Source organism: Amblyomma americanum, chromosome 6 (assembly GCF_052857255.1).
Source record: "Amblyomma americanum isolate KBUSLIRL-KWMA chromosome 6, ASM5285725v1, whole genome shotgun sequence".
Taxonomy (NCBI): Eukaryota; Metazoa; Arthropoda; class Arachnida; order Ixodida; family Ixodidae; genus Amblyomma; species Amblyomma americanum.
This window is the reverse complement of record NC_135502.1, coordinates 23,699,061-23,714,408: the sequence shown is the minus strand read 5'-3', so window position 1 is coordinate 23,714,408 and position 15,348 is coordinate 23,699,061. Positions and strand designations below refer to the sequence as shown.

General features: G+C 47.6%; 1 protein-coding gene across 2 annotated transcripts; it reads left to right on the top strand.

The window, feature by feature from the left end:
* The first annotated feature begins 5,558 nt into the window (after positions 1–5,558).
* LOC144136450 (high-affinity choline transporter 1-like) lies at positions 5,559–14,580 on the top strand. Of its 2 annotated transcripts, XM_077668783.1 has the most exons (8): positions 5,559–5,853; positions 6,026–6,178; positions 7,641–7,770; positions 8,107–8,324; positions 9,057–9,328; positions 10,668–10,800; positions 11,122–11,350; positions 14,419–14,580. In XM_077668783.1, the coding sequence occupies exons 1-8, from the start codon at positions 5,752–5,754 to the stop codon at positions 14,433–14,435; spliced, it is 1,254 nt and encodes a 417-aa protein (XP_077524909.1). In that variant the 5' UTR covers positions 5,559–5,751; the 3' UTR covers positions 14,436–14,580. The 2 variants fall into 2 exon arrangements, with proteins under 2 accessions (XP_077524909.1, XP_077524908.1); XM_077668782.1 differs by lacking the exon at positions 14,419–14,580 and having other exon boundaries at positions 10,668–11,223.
* Positions 14,581–15,348: the final 768 nt, after the last annotated feature.

Below are 15,348 nucleotides of genomic sequence, written 5' to 3'. Positions count from 1 at the left end.
TTCTCTTCGCCATGTTCTGAATATCAGTCGCGATGATCAGCGTCGTGGCCATAAACTAGGCGCAACCTCTTCAGCATCTGTATATAGCATCGGTTCTTGCGGACGTTGTACCACTACGTTTAGTAACCAAGCCGAATCGCAATAACCAACGCGTCTTCACACAAACTTCGCAAACATCCCCATTGAGTATGTTTATGGTAAACATTTAGTCCCCTTCAAAGCATCTCTGATCTCGGGTTTTATTGGGATTGTGAAAAACGGCACCAATAAATTATTCAGAACACTGAACTACCGTAGCTGCATATAGAAGGCATCCCACGTAGGGCGAGCCAGTAATTTAAGGAGTTCAGTCGTTCACAGACCTGTCTAGAGCACCCGAACGACGCGACGGAGATTACACTAGCCGATATTTATAGACTGCAGAAAAAAGAGAGCAATCAACGAACATGAAGTTGTTATTTGCTGTTTTTGTTTTCAGGGACTGGAACACGTGCAGACGTGTCACGCTAGTATCGGTTGAAACTTTTTACCGTTTTTTTTTAACTTCAGGGAGTGTTTGTGGATTGTTCTCTTTTACACTGGCGTAATTTACGAGTGCCCTATGCCTCGAAACAAGATGATATCGTGCGTGTACATTCTTATGGATAGTGCTTAATTGGTCATTTCTTTAAAAGCTATATCGGGCCCGCCTGAGAGTGGTGACTTTTATAGACGCACAATTGAGCGTGCCGTTCGAGCGCTCTAGACAGTCGTGTGGATGACTGTACCAGCACGTGTCGGTGTGGTACTGAAGCAATATTCTTGACTGTCACTTAGCTCACACATCTGTGTTTCCTGCTTCATATGTGAAGTAGTTAGGTTAATTTAACCATGGATGACCTATGGAAGTATCAACCAAGCTGTACAGCGTAAACAAAAACGAAAACAAATTGGTGGAATCATTGAAATGATGGCTATTTCTTAAGGGTTTCTTCACGCTTTGAGTCCAGCGCCCCAAATTCCGAGAGCGCGTGAGATTTGGTCTGTTGTTGATGATGACGACTGCGGTTGCACCGTAAACTTCCAGAATTAAAACTAGTAAACCTAATCTACAACTTGAAAACTTGAAATTGCTTCCCATCATTTCTTATGGCTGACTGAATTTTTGATTACGCAAAGTATAGCGTTACTGCGACCAGCCTGAAGCGATGTATTCTTGTAAATAAATTACCTTAAAAATCACCTCTAACCATAATTCGCAGCTTGGGCACGCAGTTTCGTTTTTTTTTGTCTTTTGAGCCAGATGGAGCTTCCCTTTCGACTGCTGTTACTCTTATCGGGTCATTTTATGCTCCTGAATTGCCACGTTCGTTGCAGCTACATGGGTGGGCGGCTCGTACTTGAACGCCACCACAGAGGCCGCCTTCAAGTACGGACTCCTCGGATGCCAGGCGCCGCTCTGCTATGCTTGTAGCCTGCTCGTCGGTAAGCAACACGCTCTGCGATGCAAGGCATTGTAGAACTTAGGAAGCACCGAAGGCGGTGTGGTATGGTATGGTATGGTATAGTATGGTATGGTATGGTATGGTATGGTATAATATGTATGGTATGGTATGGTATGGTGTGGTATGGTATGGTATGGTATGGTAGGGTGTGGTATGGTATGGTATGGTATGGTGCGGTATGGTATGGTATGGTATGGTGTGGTATGGTATGGTATGGTATGGTGTGGTATGGTATATGGGGCCTAACATCACAAAACGATGCGGGCTATGAGGGACTCCGCATGGAGTGCTCCGGAGTAATTTCGACCCCTTGGAGTTCTGTAACATGCACTGACACCACACAGTACAGTCAGTTTCATCCTTGCGTAGAGCGCTCGGGCGGTGCACTTCCCAGCAAAGAAATCCGGATCTTCTCGCAGCCTCTAGAGTCCAGAGGAAATACTTGCGAAGAAGTAGTGCCAGATAGACCCGCAAACCATTTAGATATGAGCACTTTGCCGAGCAATCAGGGGCTGCTCTGTAATTTCAGTTTTCGGTTCCAGGTACGCACTGCTCGACCGCTCCACACAAAGGTGACGCGGACTGCGTACGAGCGTCTTGCGCTTCGCCTCCATCGAAACGCGGCCCCCGCGGCTGGGATCGAACCCGCGCCCTCGAGCTTAGCAGCCGAGCGCTCTAAGACACAGCGGTGGGGTGGGAAGCACTGAAGAGCTGAAATATTTTCACATAGGCGACGACATAGGTGAAAAAATGGAAATAACTGTAAGAATCGGTGGTTCACCAGTCGTGGAAACCACGTTCTGCTCGCTCTGTGTGGTTCTGCCGGAGTGTTCAGCATCTTCTATTGTGGCCAACAGCAGTCCTTGTTATTAACGCTATCATGGCTATAGGCTCCACGTTAGCATGCCTAAATACCAATGAACTACGCTTCAACGTCAGTTACTACCGATCCTATATTTAGCGCAAGCAACTTTCCCAGTACCTGACAATATCTGCCCAATTGAATGAAGTGCATTTTGCAGGTATCCTCGAATTATGAGTAGCAATATTGTGAAGAAACATGGAGGCTAACGAAAGGGGTTCAACTTAAGCTGAGGACAACACAGCGAGCTATAGAAAGGAAAATGATAGGTGTAACGTTAGGAGACAAAAAAAGGGCAGAGTTGTCCAGTGAACAAATGCGAGTTAACGATATCCTGCTTGAAATAACGATAAGTAAATTGGCATAGGCAGGGCATGCAACACGAAGGCAACATAGTCGATGGTCCTTAAGGGTAACGCAGAGGATTCCAAGAGAAGGCAAGCGTAGCAGGGGGCGGCAGAAAGTTAGGTGGGCGGATGAGATTATGAAGTCTGCGGGGATAAGGTGGCTGCAGCTAGCCCAGGGCAGGGTTATTTGGAAAGATGTGAGAGAGGCATTTGTTCTGCAGTAGACATAGTTACACTCATGGTGATGATGTTGGCCATTCTGAGATGTCATGGTCGTAGTTCGATCCGGAGCAGTGAGATGTTCATTATTTCACCCTATATTTTAACCTCGCTAGGTGACTTTCTGGGGTGCAAAAAAAAATATAATTTCGCGCTTTATTTAGAAAATCGGAAAACTACAGTTCACAGCCGCCCTCCTTGGGTTTCAATTACAGTTAGGACCTTAAAGCGTTTAGCCCGCTGAATGTTTCCTCGAGTGTTTTTGCTGGTTCAGCAGATCACCGAAAGACGAGCTTAGCTCTATTCCGACCCCATTCTTACTCTTTAATTACATCAAAAACGCATGATGAGTACATAAGGTACATAAAATTGGTTAACTTTATATTCTACTGTCTTTCGGCAATCTTCGTAACTATGGCACCTAAATAAACATTTTGCTTCATAAGCTACTAAACCTTTTTCTTCTTTGAGCGCAACAAATGTCATCTGTGTCAGGTGCTAGGCCTCTTCAAGAGGGCTATTTTTCCTTTTTCATAGATGCAAACAGAGACGCCATGGATCTAAACAGTCCTCTAAAGATAATAAAGTAACCAAGGAGATTAAGTGTCGCCACATAGACGCTACGCACCTAACGCAGTGCCCTAGGTGGTAAATCCTCAGCACGCTTCTAAACGCATATCCTAACATTTTCCACTCCTTCGTAAAATGCACTCTAGCTTTCAAAATTCACAACAAAGCTTTTAAACTTTCCAAGAACCTCTCCACAAAACTGCAATCCTGGAATCTCGTCAGTGACCGCAGCGGTGGCCTAGTCGTTTGAGCATCCGCCTCGCATGCGGGAGGTGCAGGGTTCGATCCCCAGTGCCTCCGGGTACCCACCGGTGATACAATGGGTACAAGTTTTCCCCTGCCTGGTGCTCGGCCTCTTTAGGGTTAAATGCTTGGAAAATGGGTTTCTGACCCCACCTTGAGTATACGAAAAAAAACCTTTTGCCACGGCGCTCTTGGGCCACAGATGCCTTTGCGCCATAAAAATCCATTATCATCATCATCAATCTCGTCAGTGCTGACTACGTACTGAGCCGAATTCTGCCTTGAGAAAGCGCATGCTGAACTTTGTTAAGCTTCTGTGGTGAACAGAGACCAATCCTCTTTCTGGCCGCAGGAGGTCGACTGTTTGCGGCCAAGATGCGTTCGGCCGGCTACAGGACCATGCTGGACCCGTTCCAGGAGCATTTCAGCCCGTTCGTGGGGGCGTTGCTGTTCCTGCCGGCATTCTTCGCAGAAGTCCTTTGGGTGACCGTTGTTTGCTCAGCGCTAGGTGAGTCTATTACAGTCAGCCCCACAATATGGATACAGTGAACTGAAAACTATAGCCTCTATCATCAAATCAGGAGCGCAATTCGAGAAGTGGTTCACGCTTTATAACAGTCTAAGAACGACTGGCGCCTTGACCAATCATGCACTGGATTGTCATAGCTGCTGACATAAAAGGCTTGCACCAGCCATAAACCGTCGTAACGAAAACAGTGTTTTAAGAGTTCGGCCTCAGATTTGGCGGCGTCGGCTCTGGACCCTCCAAGTCAATGTGAGGAAATTCTGAATCATAGTGTGCATGCTGCAACTCCCTGAGAACTACAGATACATCTATATCCTGTAGCTTTAATTTATATATAGTTGCGAGTGTTCCCAAAAGCAAGACAAAAATGCTCAATATAATCGTCGAAGCTCACTAATGCAGCAAAAAGAATGATAAAAATTCCGATACATTTGCTGTCGTTATTCTAATTTGCTATTTTTCTATTCTAGTTTGAGTAAATGCGCGTAAGAAAGATTACACTTAAAAGAAACAAAACTGCAAGGCTGCCTGAAAGGTCACTGGAAGAATGGCGGCGCTGCCGTGACGTTAAGGCCTTCTTCCACGTGGCACCAAATAATCAGCTGGGGAACACCAACGCATGTTGTGACAAAAAAAAAAAACTATGGATACCGACTGTGTAATGCAAGGTGTAGTGACAGCTGTTTGCGGTGGCGAATATAATAACGTTTATTCGCTGCTAGTATTTTTCTTTGGCAGAGTGTGTCTGGCGTCATATTATGCTTTCATTCGTGATGTCACTGTGTTCGGACCACTCAACGTGGCGCGTTGTCATGCGCGTTGCAGGGACGCCACTTATGACGTCGCTGCATGCGAGACAATCAGCGTAGCATGTTGCGTTGACGTCACGTATGACGTCACTACATTTGCTGGCCAATCATCGGGCGCTGTGTAAGACTGACGACACCAACACTCCGGAGCAGGGAAGTGTAAAAAAAAAGAGAAATCGATCTATTCAAAAGATTTAAGAGAGAGAGAGAGAGAAGAAAACTTCGTAGCAGTCCCAGGTCTGGATCGCTGTTTCAGGTTGGTGGGTTGACGTTGGAGTTCGGCGCGGCATGTTGGTCACCCAAACACATAGGTGATACGGGCCACCAAGAGTGGCCATAGTGTTGGACTGAGTGCAGGAGTAGGAGCGGTGCGGGTAGCCAATGAAAAGGGGACGTATATGAGTGAACCCGGAGAATACCTGACGAAAACAGTCGCAACCTGTTCGGCAGTTTTAGAGCTGTAATTCTACACTCAAAGTTTACGTATCATCTCCATTCGCCTTCATTGCCAGGGTCATTATAATAGCACAAGGACGAAGCGCTCAAGTAGAACCGTCTATTACCACGTGGTCTTCGCTCTGCTACTGACTGGTACAGTGCAACACCATGTGCGAGCGGGAACTGGGCCTTGTCATAAACTGCAGGGTCTGCTGCTGAGGTCTTACTGAAGGTCTCCGGCAGCGACGCCATCATGGGCCCAGCCTTTCTACTCATGTTCACCACCTTCACGGGCGGCCTCACCGCGATGATTCACGCGGACGCTGTCCAGCTAACCGTTATGTTCCTCGGCATGGTGAGGCCTTTGCTTCATCCTAATACTCTGCTGCTATCATTCGGAAACCGTAAAAGATAGCAAAGTTGCCAATGTCCTCATCTAACACTAAATGTTTGTAGCTAACTAGTGGTCGCTATGCTACGCAACACAATCAAAGCCTGCTCTGGCTTGTCTGCTTTGCTTTTTGCAGTGGTTTTGCGTTCCATTCGTGTACTTCAATCAGCCCGTGGTAAAGGCGACTTACTCGACCGGAGTTTGGCTGGGCAGCTTCACCCCGACGGAGCTCTCCATATCATACTTGGACAACCTGCTCGCGCTGGTCTTAGGAGGTGTGCCTTGGCAGGTAGTGCTAATGCTAGCTCTTTCTGCGCAATAATAGGTGCTCCACGGTTTACTGTGCAAGTGTTCAATGTTTTCGTTAACCCCGTGATCAGCAGTGGCCTTGGTGTGTAATCGAGACTGTGCAGGGTTTTGTAAAGGTGTCCGGAGCCACCAATAAGTTTTGTTGTGTTCCACAGTCAAGAAGTAAATTCAAGTTGATAGAAAAATTCATGTGTTTTTTTTTGAACAGCCGAGAGTACTAAGGCCTCTGGGGGCAAATACCTCAATGTGCCCCTTGGGGGTCTGTCTCAATTTGCCGAGGCCTGAGTACAATGTTGTGACTAGAAGCTGAATGCCTAAAAAGCAGGGTTAAACAGCAACCAATTTTACAAATTGTCCACTAAACGAAGAAAAACTGCGCCAACTACCGAAAGTCACACAGAATTCTTTTGAAACAAAAACTAAATTCTAACTTCATGCCCTCTTCAACGGTGAAGTGGCAGGGAGAGCTCAATCCCAAGTACAGGCCCTTACAACATGAAATGGAAGAGCCAAGTTGCACAAAAAAGACAATTTTTTTTGTTATTTCTCTACTAAAGTGTAAAATAACGTTTGGATATTATCCGACAAAGTGAAAACTATTTTTAAAAACATTAAAAGTGTGCTTGTCGCACAAAAACATGAAGTGATCATTACCTGAATGCTCAACCTTTGTTACCTTTCATATTGGAGGTACCTGTACCATCAGGCGCATCTAGGTCCAAGCTCAAGGTTATCACATGAGTAGAGAACGCACACTCTCCACCCCAGAAGAAGCAGGTGTTCCGTATGCCTCATACATAAAGCTTTCGCCTCAGGCGTGGTACATCTATCCCTGATACTGCCTTGTCCCAAAGGAGGAAACGCTAAGGCGCCCGTGTGCTGTGCGATGTCAGTGCACGTTAAAGATCCCCAGGTGGTATAAATTATTCCGGAGCCTTCCACTACGGCACCTCTTCCTTTCTTCTTTCACTCCCTCCTTTATCCCTTCTCTCACGGTGCGGTTCAGGTGTCCAACGATATATGAGACAGATACTGCGCCATTTCCTTTCCCCAAAAACCAATTAAAAAAAAGGACAAGAAATTTGGGAGTTTCGCTCCAAATCTCCGCGAATAGAACAGCAGACTTGTGTTCCGGCCAATCGGCCAACCATGTGACGCCGTTTTCAAAGTGTACTTGCGCCTTAAAATGGTCTCGAGCCGAATGGCCTTTTCCCAATGGTGTGTAGCTTGCTTGACGCTCAGCTTTTCAGATTATTGGGAATGAGGCTGTCGAACACACATGCCAGTTATGTGGTGACGGGGCCTCGTTAAACAAGACGTCAAATTCGTTTATCTGAACGTTAAACTCTTCGGCAGAGTGTCAGTCAAGTAAAGCCATGTCATTCGTCTGGTCATGCCTTTCCTTTTCTTTCCGGTGGGCGGGTCGATCGATGCCTTTACAGGTCTACTTTCAGCGGGTGCTAGCGTGTCGAATGCCCCAGGAGGCAGAGCAAGCCTCCTACATAACTGCACTGGGCTGTATCCTTGCGGCAATACCTGCGATAATCATCGGTGCCGTCGCCAAAGCTGCAGGTGAGTTTGAAGTGACATCAAGCGAGCGATGCATGATGTCACTCGCAAAGTCATCAAGCGCCTTTTCCAGCTTTAGATTTTCCAGATTTCAAGAAATTCCGAGTCTCTTTGTTGTTATCTTTGTCATCGTTACTGAATGGTTTGCTGCAGCATCTCAATAGCGGCGCCTGTCGTGACCATGTGCGAACTAATCTGAGTAAAACGCATGGTGGTAAACAGTGGGCAGCGAACTCATCTCGATAGGTTGTTACCTTACTGCAGTATAAATGCAACACGACGCTGCGAAATCGTCAAACGCGTACAAAGAGTTATGACGGGCTTTTCGCGCGCTCACAGAATACGCGAGAGGCAACGAGACTGGGGCGCTTCTCTTTCAAAACAAAAGCATCTCAATGCTCCTCCCGCTGACGCTGCGGTACATGAGTCCACCAGCTGTCTCTGCCGTGGGACTCACGGCTGTGTCGGCGGCCGCAATGTCAACCGTCGGTTCGTCCACTCTGAGTGTGGCCTCCATGTTTGCCTGGAACGTGTACAAGGCCATCTTCAGGAACACGGTTAGTATCGTCGTTCTTGCGAGAGTGTGAGACGTGTGGTCACTACATCTCCTGAATTCATACTCCCTTTATCGCGCCCAATCGTAAATGTTCAGAGTTCATTAGTATTCTAGAATACTTTGGGGCTGTCTGCCTGTTTTTAAAAACTAAACTAGCATCCTTATTAAAATCGCTGTAATTACGGTTGGAAATTCTCACAAATAGTCGCCACCGGCCCATATGGCCAGTCAGTTTGGACCTCTTGCAACGTATCTGCAGTGAGCTGACCGTAAACAGACTAAACAACTACGGAACTGCCGGCACTTTGCAGTCTGCGCAGGTAAACTGCAGAAAACAAGTACTGCAATAAGACCAACTCGCGATAATTCGTGCAGCCTCATCACGTATTCATGAACAACGAATATTCTAGGCATCGCCCAGCACGTGTACCGACAATACGCACCCAAAAAGTGATTGAAGCCTTCACTAAGTAGACATATTACGCCTGTCGTAAGCTTGATTCCACCATATCCTAAGAACTCACCACATGCGTGAAGAGTATGAGGAACACTTTTTCTCTCATCTTTTCTCCCACATTAATATGGCCATAAATCGTGCCAAAATCACTCTTAAAACTGGCTGCTCTTGTAACTCAGCAAGTTAGATAGGTCGCTGGCCCCCTAGCCAAGAGTTTACTTCACAGGGCAGAGGATATGTTGTGACGGCTCACTCTCGAACCTGGTGCACTAACAGGCCTCCGACTACGAGGTGGACTTCGTAATGCGCCTGAGCGTCGTGGTCGTCGGCATAAGCGCCGTATACCTGGCTAGCTCCGATGCCACAGCGTTGCGTGCGCTGTGGTCTCTATCGGCCGACCTGGTTTACGTGGTCCTGTTCCCGCACCTGCTGTCGGTCTTCTACCTGCGTGACCACTGCAACACCTACGGAGCCCTGACTGGATACATTGTCGGAGTCGCACTCAGGGCGAACAGCTTCGACAGCAGCTGGACATCGGACCCACTGAGGTATACGAACCAACTCATTGTATGGTACCCTCCAGATCACCTTTGTTGGCTACTTAGTCCTTCGCTCCCTGGTTTCATGACAGGAACACCTACATGGCCGACTTGGGGTAATTCAGCCCATTTGGTAACCATGTACACAATGAGGGAAGGGATGAACGAGGTTAAAAGGAAGCAACAATAAAAGTGAATGTGAATATGCACATATCTTAGGGTATATACCGGTGCATTTCATTATCTGCGCAGGGGCTGCGCTTGAAGCTTGCAGAGAGCTAGCACTACGGACAGTAGAGGCAAAGCCGGAAAGATGAAGAAACTGCATCATAATAAGTGATATTGAAACGGGTACAGAAGCGTACGAAAGTTTTTGCCGTATTCAAGCAAACAAAGCCGCGAACAGTGGTACGGAGACGCATACAGCAAGTCGATATACTCTTAAAGGAACATCAAACTTCTGTTAAAGCCAGCACAGCTGCAAAGTAAAGTATTTCTAATTAATATGAAAAATATGAAGGCTGGGCAACATTGGGCTAGTATTTATGGGTTGAAACATAGACCCCAGGACTTCGCGTCGAGTCCGACCTGCGAACAGAATTGAGATGGACCATGCTACAGATCTGGAATGCAGACACGTTCTTTCAAATCCGTTAATCATCCGGGTATCTACTCGGCCACCATGCCAGGCTCGCTGTAATGAGGCGATGGACAAGATAAAAGGCATCGAGCACTTCATTAGGCATTTCTCATGCTCAATGACCACCCGGAGGTGCGCCTGAGCACTGCACACCCGTGACGCGGTTCAATATTCAGGAAATTGTTGCTTCACCAAGTGCGGGTTTGGAAGCCCTTGATAGTTCCCGTAGACACTTGCACAGAAAACAGTGGCGGGAAAGATATCAGTCTTCTAGCCGGGTATATTACTCAGCTGTCTATTACGCTACTTGTATCAGCCGTTGGTAAGTATGCTGGACTCCAATGTGCACTGGCTCTGTTCTGCCTTTCAAAAGAAACCCTGCACTAGTTTCGTTTATTTTCCGCAAATGTTTTGAGAAAATCGGGACTCAGCAGTGTGTCAGATTCTATGAAATCCGAATTGAATTTCTTCATTACAGCGTTAGCTGATGTTAGCTCGTTCTTCATAAATATGGCGTCGTTGACGCCATCCGCACGGTCCTTCGGGGACCATGGGGGAGCGCTCTGTACCTCCGGGTAGAGTGCTCCTTATCCACTCTAACGAATCAACCCTATTCTCCATTTCTTGGCGATCACAAATCATCTAACGCTGGATCCTTCGCGTTACAAACTCGCCAACTGTCTTTTTATTTTTTATTTTTCTATTCAGCGACAACAGGCAGGTGCTCCCTCTAGAGAAGGCAGAAGGACAACGCTACCCTGTTCGTACTATGGCAATGATGACCTGCTTTGCTACTATTATCGGAACTTCTCTCTTCTCCAAATGGCTCTTCGCTCACGTGGTAAGCAAACGTGTAAATGCACATACATTACTGTTCAAACTATTGATCCGGGAATCAGTAAACCAAGCATCCGTGCGCCTGGCAACTCAGGAAAAGATTGCAACCTCAGAAAAAAACAGATTTCGTGTTCTCACGTGGGCCTGGGAAGATGCAAAGATGGATGCACCATATACCTGCTCCTTTCCATCCTATGAGAGCGTCAGTTCCTCGCATGGGCTCACAAGGAACATTCTCCACGTAGCTTTCACTGCGCAAAAAAAGAAAAGAGATGCTGAGCAGTAAAGGGGCTAAACTTCTCTGCCCTTGCCTATACGTGCCCAGCGGATTCCTCCCAAGTACGACATCTTTGACTGCTTCTCGGCCTCGAGATGTGCCACGGTTCGGCATCGGCCAAGCGGCTACTTTGGCCGGGTCTCCCCAGGAGCTTCGTTCCTGCCATCCTGGGTGCCCCGGTTGCTACGCCAGAGCGAAAGGAAGGCACGAGGCAGCCCGGAAGTGCGGCCGCTCTTTGATGCCGGCTGTGACCACGCCTTCGATTGTGTAGAGCCAGGTCGGTGCGCCTTGGCCTGCTGGCCTTCATGCCCACGGTGCTTCCTTGTTTTCTTACGGTGACACCTGCAAAAAATACGATTCCGTCGTCACTTCCTTGCCACGAAAGGAAGGCGGAAAGTTGGAAGGTTTCTCCTTCCTTTTTTTTATTAACCAAACTGAACTTACCTCATGACGAGGACGAAGAATTTCGAATGATCGCGAGATGGATCACCCACGTATCATATGTGCTGCTAGGAGTTCAAAATTTAATTGACTTTTGTGTAAGACCTGGGGATAGTTGCGCTAAATGTCCTTTTGAGAGAGCGACGTAGCCCGCCTGAATCGTTGTGTCGCAGCCCGCGACGGAGCCTTGTTCCTGGTCTGCGAAGGTGACGCATACCGTGAGCACCGTTCCTACAGCGCTCCAGAGCTGACGGTGCCTTCGACGCGCCAGTGGGTCGTCGGTCATGAGACCGGCCCGTCTATAATGGCGCCCAGGAGAGATGTCAATGAAGGTACAGTATCACTTGGCATTAGCTCGCCCAGAAAAATTCGCGTGCCTTAGAGAACTAGGTAGATTCGCGTGTAGATTGCAGCTCATACTGGTGGTAAGAGTTGATAAAATAGGTTTCTACTGAACCTTTCGTTAACGAAGCCTTACCAAAGAGAAATCCTGAGTTTGCTAATTGCTTATTTCCCCGTGGTTTGCCATGCAGCCACTTTTTTTTATACAGCCAGTTGCTTCCTCATCTTAAAGGTCATTATTTGACAGCATGCTTTGGGGCTCACCTGAAATGTGTCAGCAACATCGAACTATGCGAACAAGCGGCCACACGTGCGCACGCTGGAACAGTAGTCAAGCGACAAGGTTTCCCTGCCTCACGGCGAACTAGTTCGGAACTAGCTAGTATGGCTTTGTGCGTGCCGCTGAGCATAGGAACTAATGAGATATGCCGAATTAAGTGGCGCGCAATGACGTCATCCATCAATCAACGAAGGCCAACGTAACTCCCTCTTATCCTCTTATGTTAGAGGACAATCTCGGAGTCACCAGAGTGCGCAGTCGGAACAGTTGTCACGTGGCTGCCGCGGCAGGAACCACATACGGCGGCAACAACGCCGAGCGCACTTTTCCGCTAGTATGAACGCGCACCAATGCGGGTAGAAAATTATATTGGATCCTGAGAAGTGCTTAGTTTTGCAGAGAAGCTAAGGTCAGAACGAAAGCAAAAGCAAATGCTCTCGTTGATTGCGAATTAAGCGCTTGGTTTTATAATACTAGCAACTGTACCCTTTCCGGCATCGATGGCGACGCCACTTTTCGGACTGTGTCAAAACATCGAAATGAAGGGCCGAATTAGGCACAGGTTCACTCAGTACTCTCGGGCATGGAGCGAAATCTAGTATACGAAGACAACAATATACACTTATCCTCTGAGAGCTTGACGCTGAGTGGTAAGGGTGGTAAATGTTGCGCCTAGTATATGGTTGGTGAAAAGAACAGCCCTCACAGCAACTAACAGTCGCCAACACAGATAGTCCACTAAGTATTGAGGTCAGTGGCATTCACCGGCAGCGTATCGGTCCGACATTCCGAGGCTGTACAAAAGTTCGAGGCTGTCTTCTCTGAGGAGGTCATATGCCGGAGGTCCAGTCCATCTTCAGATTATACAGAAAGCAACACCGAAATTTCTCAAAGCCCGGCCTGCACTGTTTGAACTCCGTCCAGAAGCTGAAGCGGGGATCGATCGTCTCGAAAACCAGAGTATTTTGGAACGAAAAGAGTTTCTGACTGGTCCTTATAGGGACTACCATAGTACAGTAAACGCGGCAACAAAGGAAGCCCAAACCCACTGCCCACCGCGAAGGAAATGTTCAGCAGCCTGCGGGGTGGAACAGTGTTCAGCCCATTCGACTTGTCACAAGACAACCGGCAGTTACGAGTTACGGAAGCTACAGCTGAGTTCTTGGCAGTGAACGCAATCAAGGGGCTGTTTAAAGTGAAAGGGTCTGGTTGTTACAGTACCCGCCGGGATCTTTCAGGGCTTATTGGAGACAATACTGAATGAACTGCCTGGTGTTTGTGCATGTCTCAATTACAGACTTATGAATGGAACAGCAGAAGCAGAACGCCGAGAGACTAGAAATGGTGCTGCAGCGACTTAACGTAGCAAACTTGCACCTCAACAAGTCAGTGTAAGTTTGGAGTATCCGAATCCACACTTGGGCCACAGAATAAATGTCAAAGGAATACACACAACTGACAGTAAGTTCCAAGCAGTAGTAGAAGCATCCGTACCAACAACCAAGCAAGCAAACCTTGCAGTTATTTTTAACATGCTCGCCTGTTATGATCGTAGCCTATTGTGTTCAGCCGCGAAGTGCCAATTCACTTGAACCATGTGGTATCCTCACCGCACTCGCCTGTTACTAAGAAAAATCAACCCAAAAGCCTCCAGATTGATGCATAGGGGAAGGTCATGGTCGAACAGTCTCTTCCAGGGGCCAAATCGATGCCTGGAATCGTAATGAAGCCAGTGGGGCGACGTTATCGGATGGTTCGGTGCGCTGGGAAATCGTGCCGCGTTAATAAATCAGATTAAGCGCGCTCACAGTCAAGCAGAAAGAAAAGGAGTATCGGCGACCCTTGCATGGGAGATTAAGCGAGACGAGAAAACTGATGCTGCCGACACAACACAGGAGCACGATGTACCAGTGATGTGCATATCGAGCGGACAAGTCGACGACAGCAGGGGCATATAGAGGCCGACCTTTAAGAGGGGAAGGATAATATGCTCAAGATCCACTTGAACGCTATCAGCATCAGCGTAGCGCCAAGCAGCCGAGCGTGTGAGCTACGCGTGAAGAAGGTGTAGACAAGAATCCATACTGTTCGAATGGGACAATAAATGCAAGGTCCATACTAGCTTAACGTCTCACAGATGTCTTCCAGCAACACTGATTCAACTTATTTCTTCGGTGATTTCGTGATTCCCGTGCTTGAATCAACTGATTAATCATTCTGCGTCTATTCTGGACACAATAAGGTACCAGCTTCTTCCAGTTTACTTTTGCACTTTCTTTCAGAAATCCGAAGCAAGTGAACAACGCACTCAGCGAGGAAACTGGCGGGGACTGCAGTGCAGCTTTCGTCCGTCTGCGCTTACCTGCTCGTCTATTGTTATACTATTTCTATTAGCGTGTTTTAAAGAAAGACAGTTCATGGCCTCTAAATGCTCCGCATAGTATTGTTTTACTTGTGGCTCAAATACATGGGCTTCTTTTCAAGGCCTGTAATTCGTGGACACTCCCGAAGCCTTCGGTTAATTGAGGTGCCATGCCAAAGGTTCCCTGGCCTCACTAGCTTATTCTGGCCGACGTGGTGGCTCAGTGGTTATGGCACTCGGCTGCTGTCCCGAAAGACGTGGGTTCGATCCGGGCCGCGGCGGTCGAATTTCGATGGAGACAAAGCTCTAGAGGCTCCTGTACTGTGCGATGTCAGTGCACGTAAAAGAGCCCCACGTGTTAGAAACATCCAGAACCCTTAACTACGGCGTCCCTCATAGCCTGAGTCGATTTGGGACGTTAAACCCCCATAAACCATAAACTTATTTCTGTGCGTCCTGCTCAAACACCTACCGACGTGCGCACACAACAGTTATCTCCAGCGCCTACATTTGAACCTTTGATCCATGAACCAAATCACCAAAACTTTCCATTTTGGGTAAATGTCAGGTGAAAGCAGGGATTATACTCCTTTCACGCGCCTGCCTGTCTCGCGTTTCCCCTGAATACGAATGGAGACATCACACGTCAGCGGGAACAACGCGTTCCCAGAACAATGCCGCCGTTTATCTCTGAATATACGCAGGCCACAAAACGCTGTAAAAATGATTGTCACGTAGCTATTGCGTCACGGGACTAAGTGAGTGGGTGTTGGCAAAACCACAGGAAACAAGGACAAAACGTACGCCTGTTTCTAAGGCAACAAAACAAAAAAAAACACAGAACGCTATG

Excerpts from the sequence above, each read along its gene's own strand:
- LOC144136450 (XM_077668782.1), top strand. The coding sequence starts at position 5,752 with ATGGGCCCAGCCTTTCTACTCATGTTCACCACCTTCACGGGCGGCCTC. Across the intron at positions 6,179-7,640 it reads TAGGAGGTGTGCCTTGGCAG|GTCTACTTTCAGCGGGTGCT; the intron begins GTAGTGCTAATG and ends ATGCCTTTACAG. Across the intron at positions 8,325-9,056 it reads AGGCCATCTTCAGGAACACG|GCCTCCGACTACGAGGTGGA; the intron begins GTTAGTATCGTC and ends GTGCACTAACAG.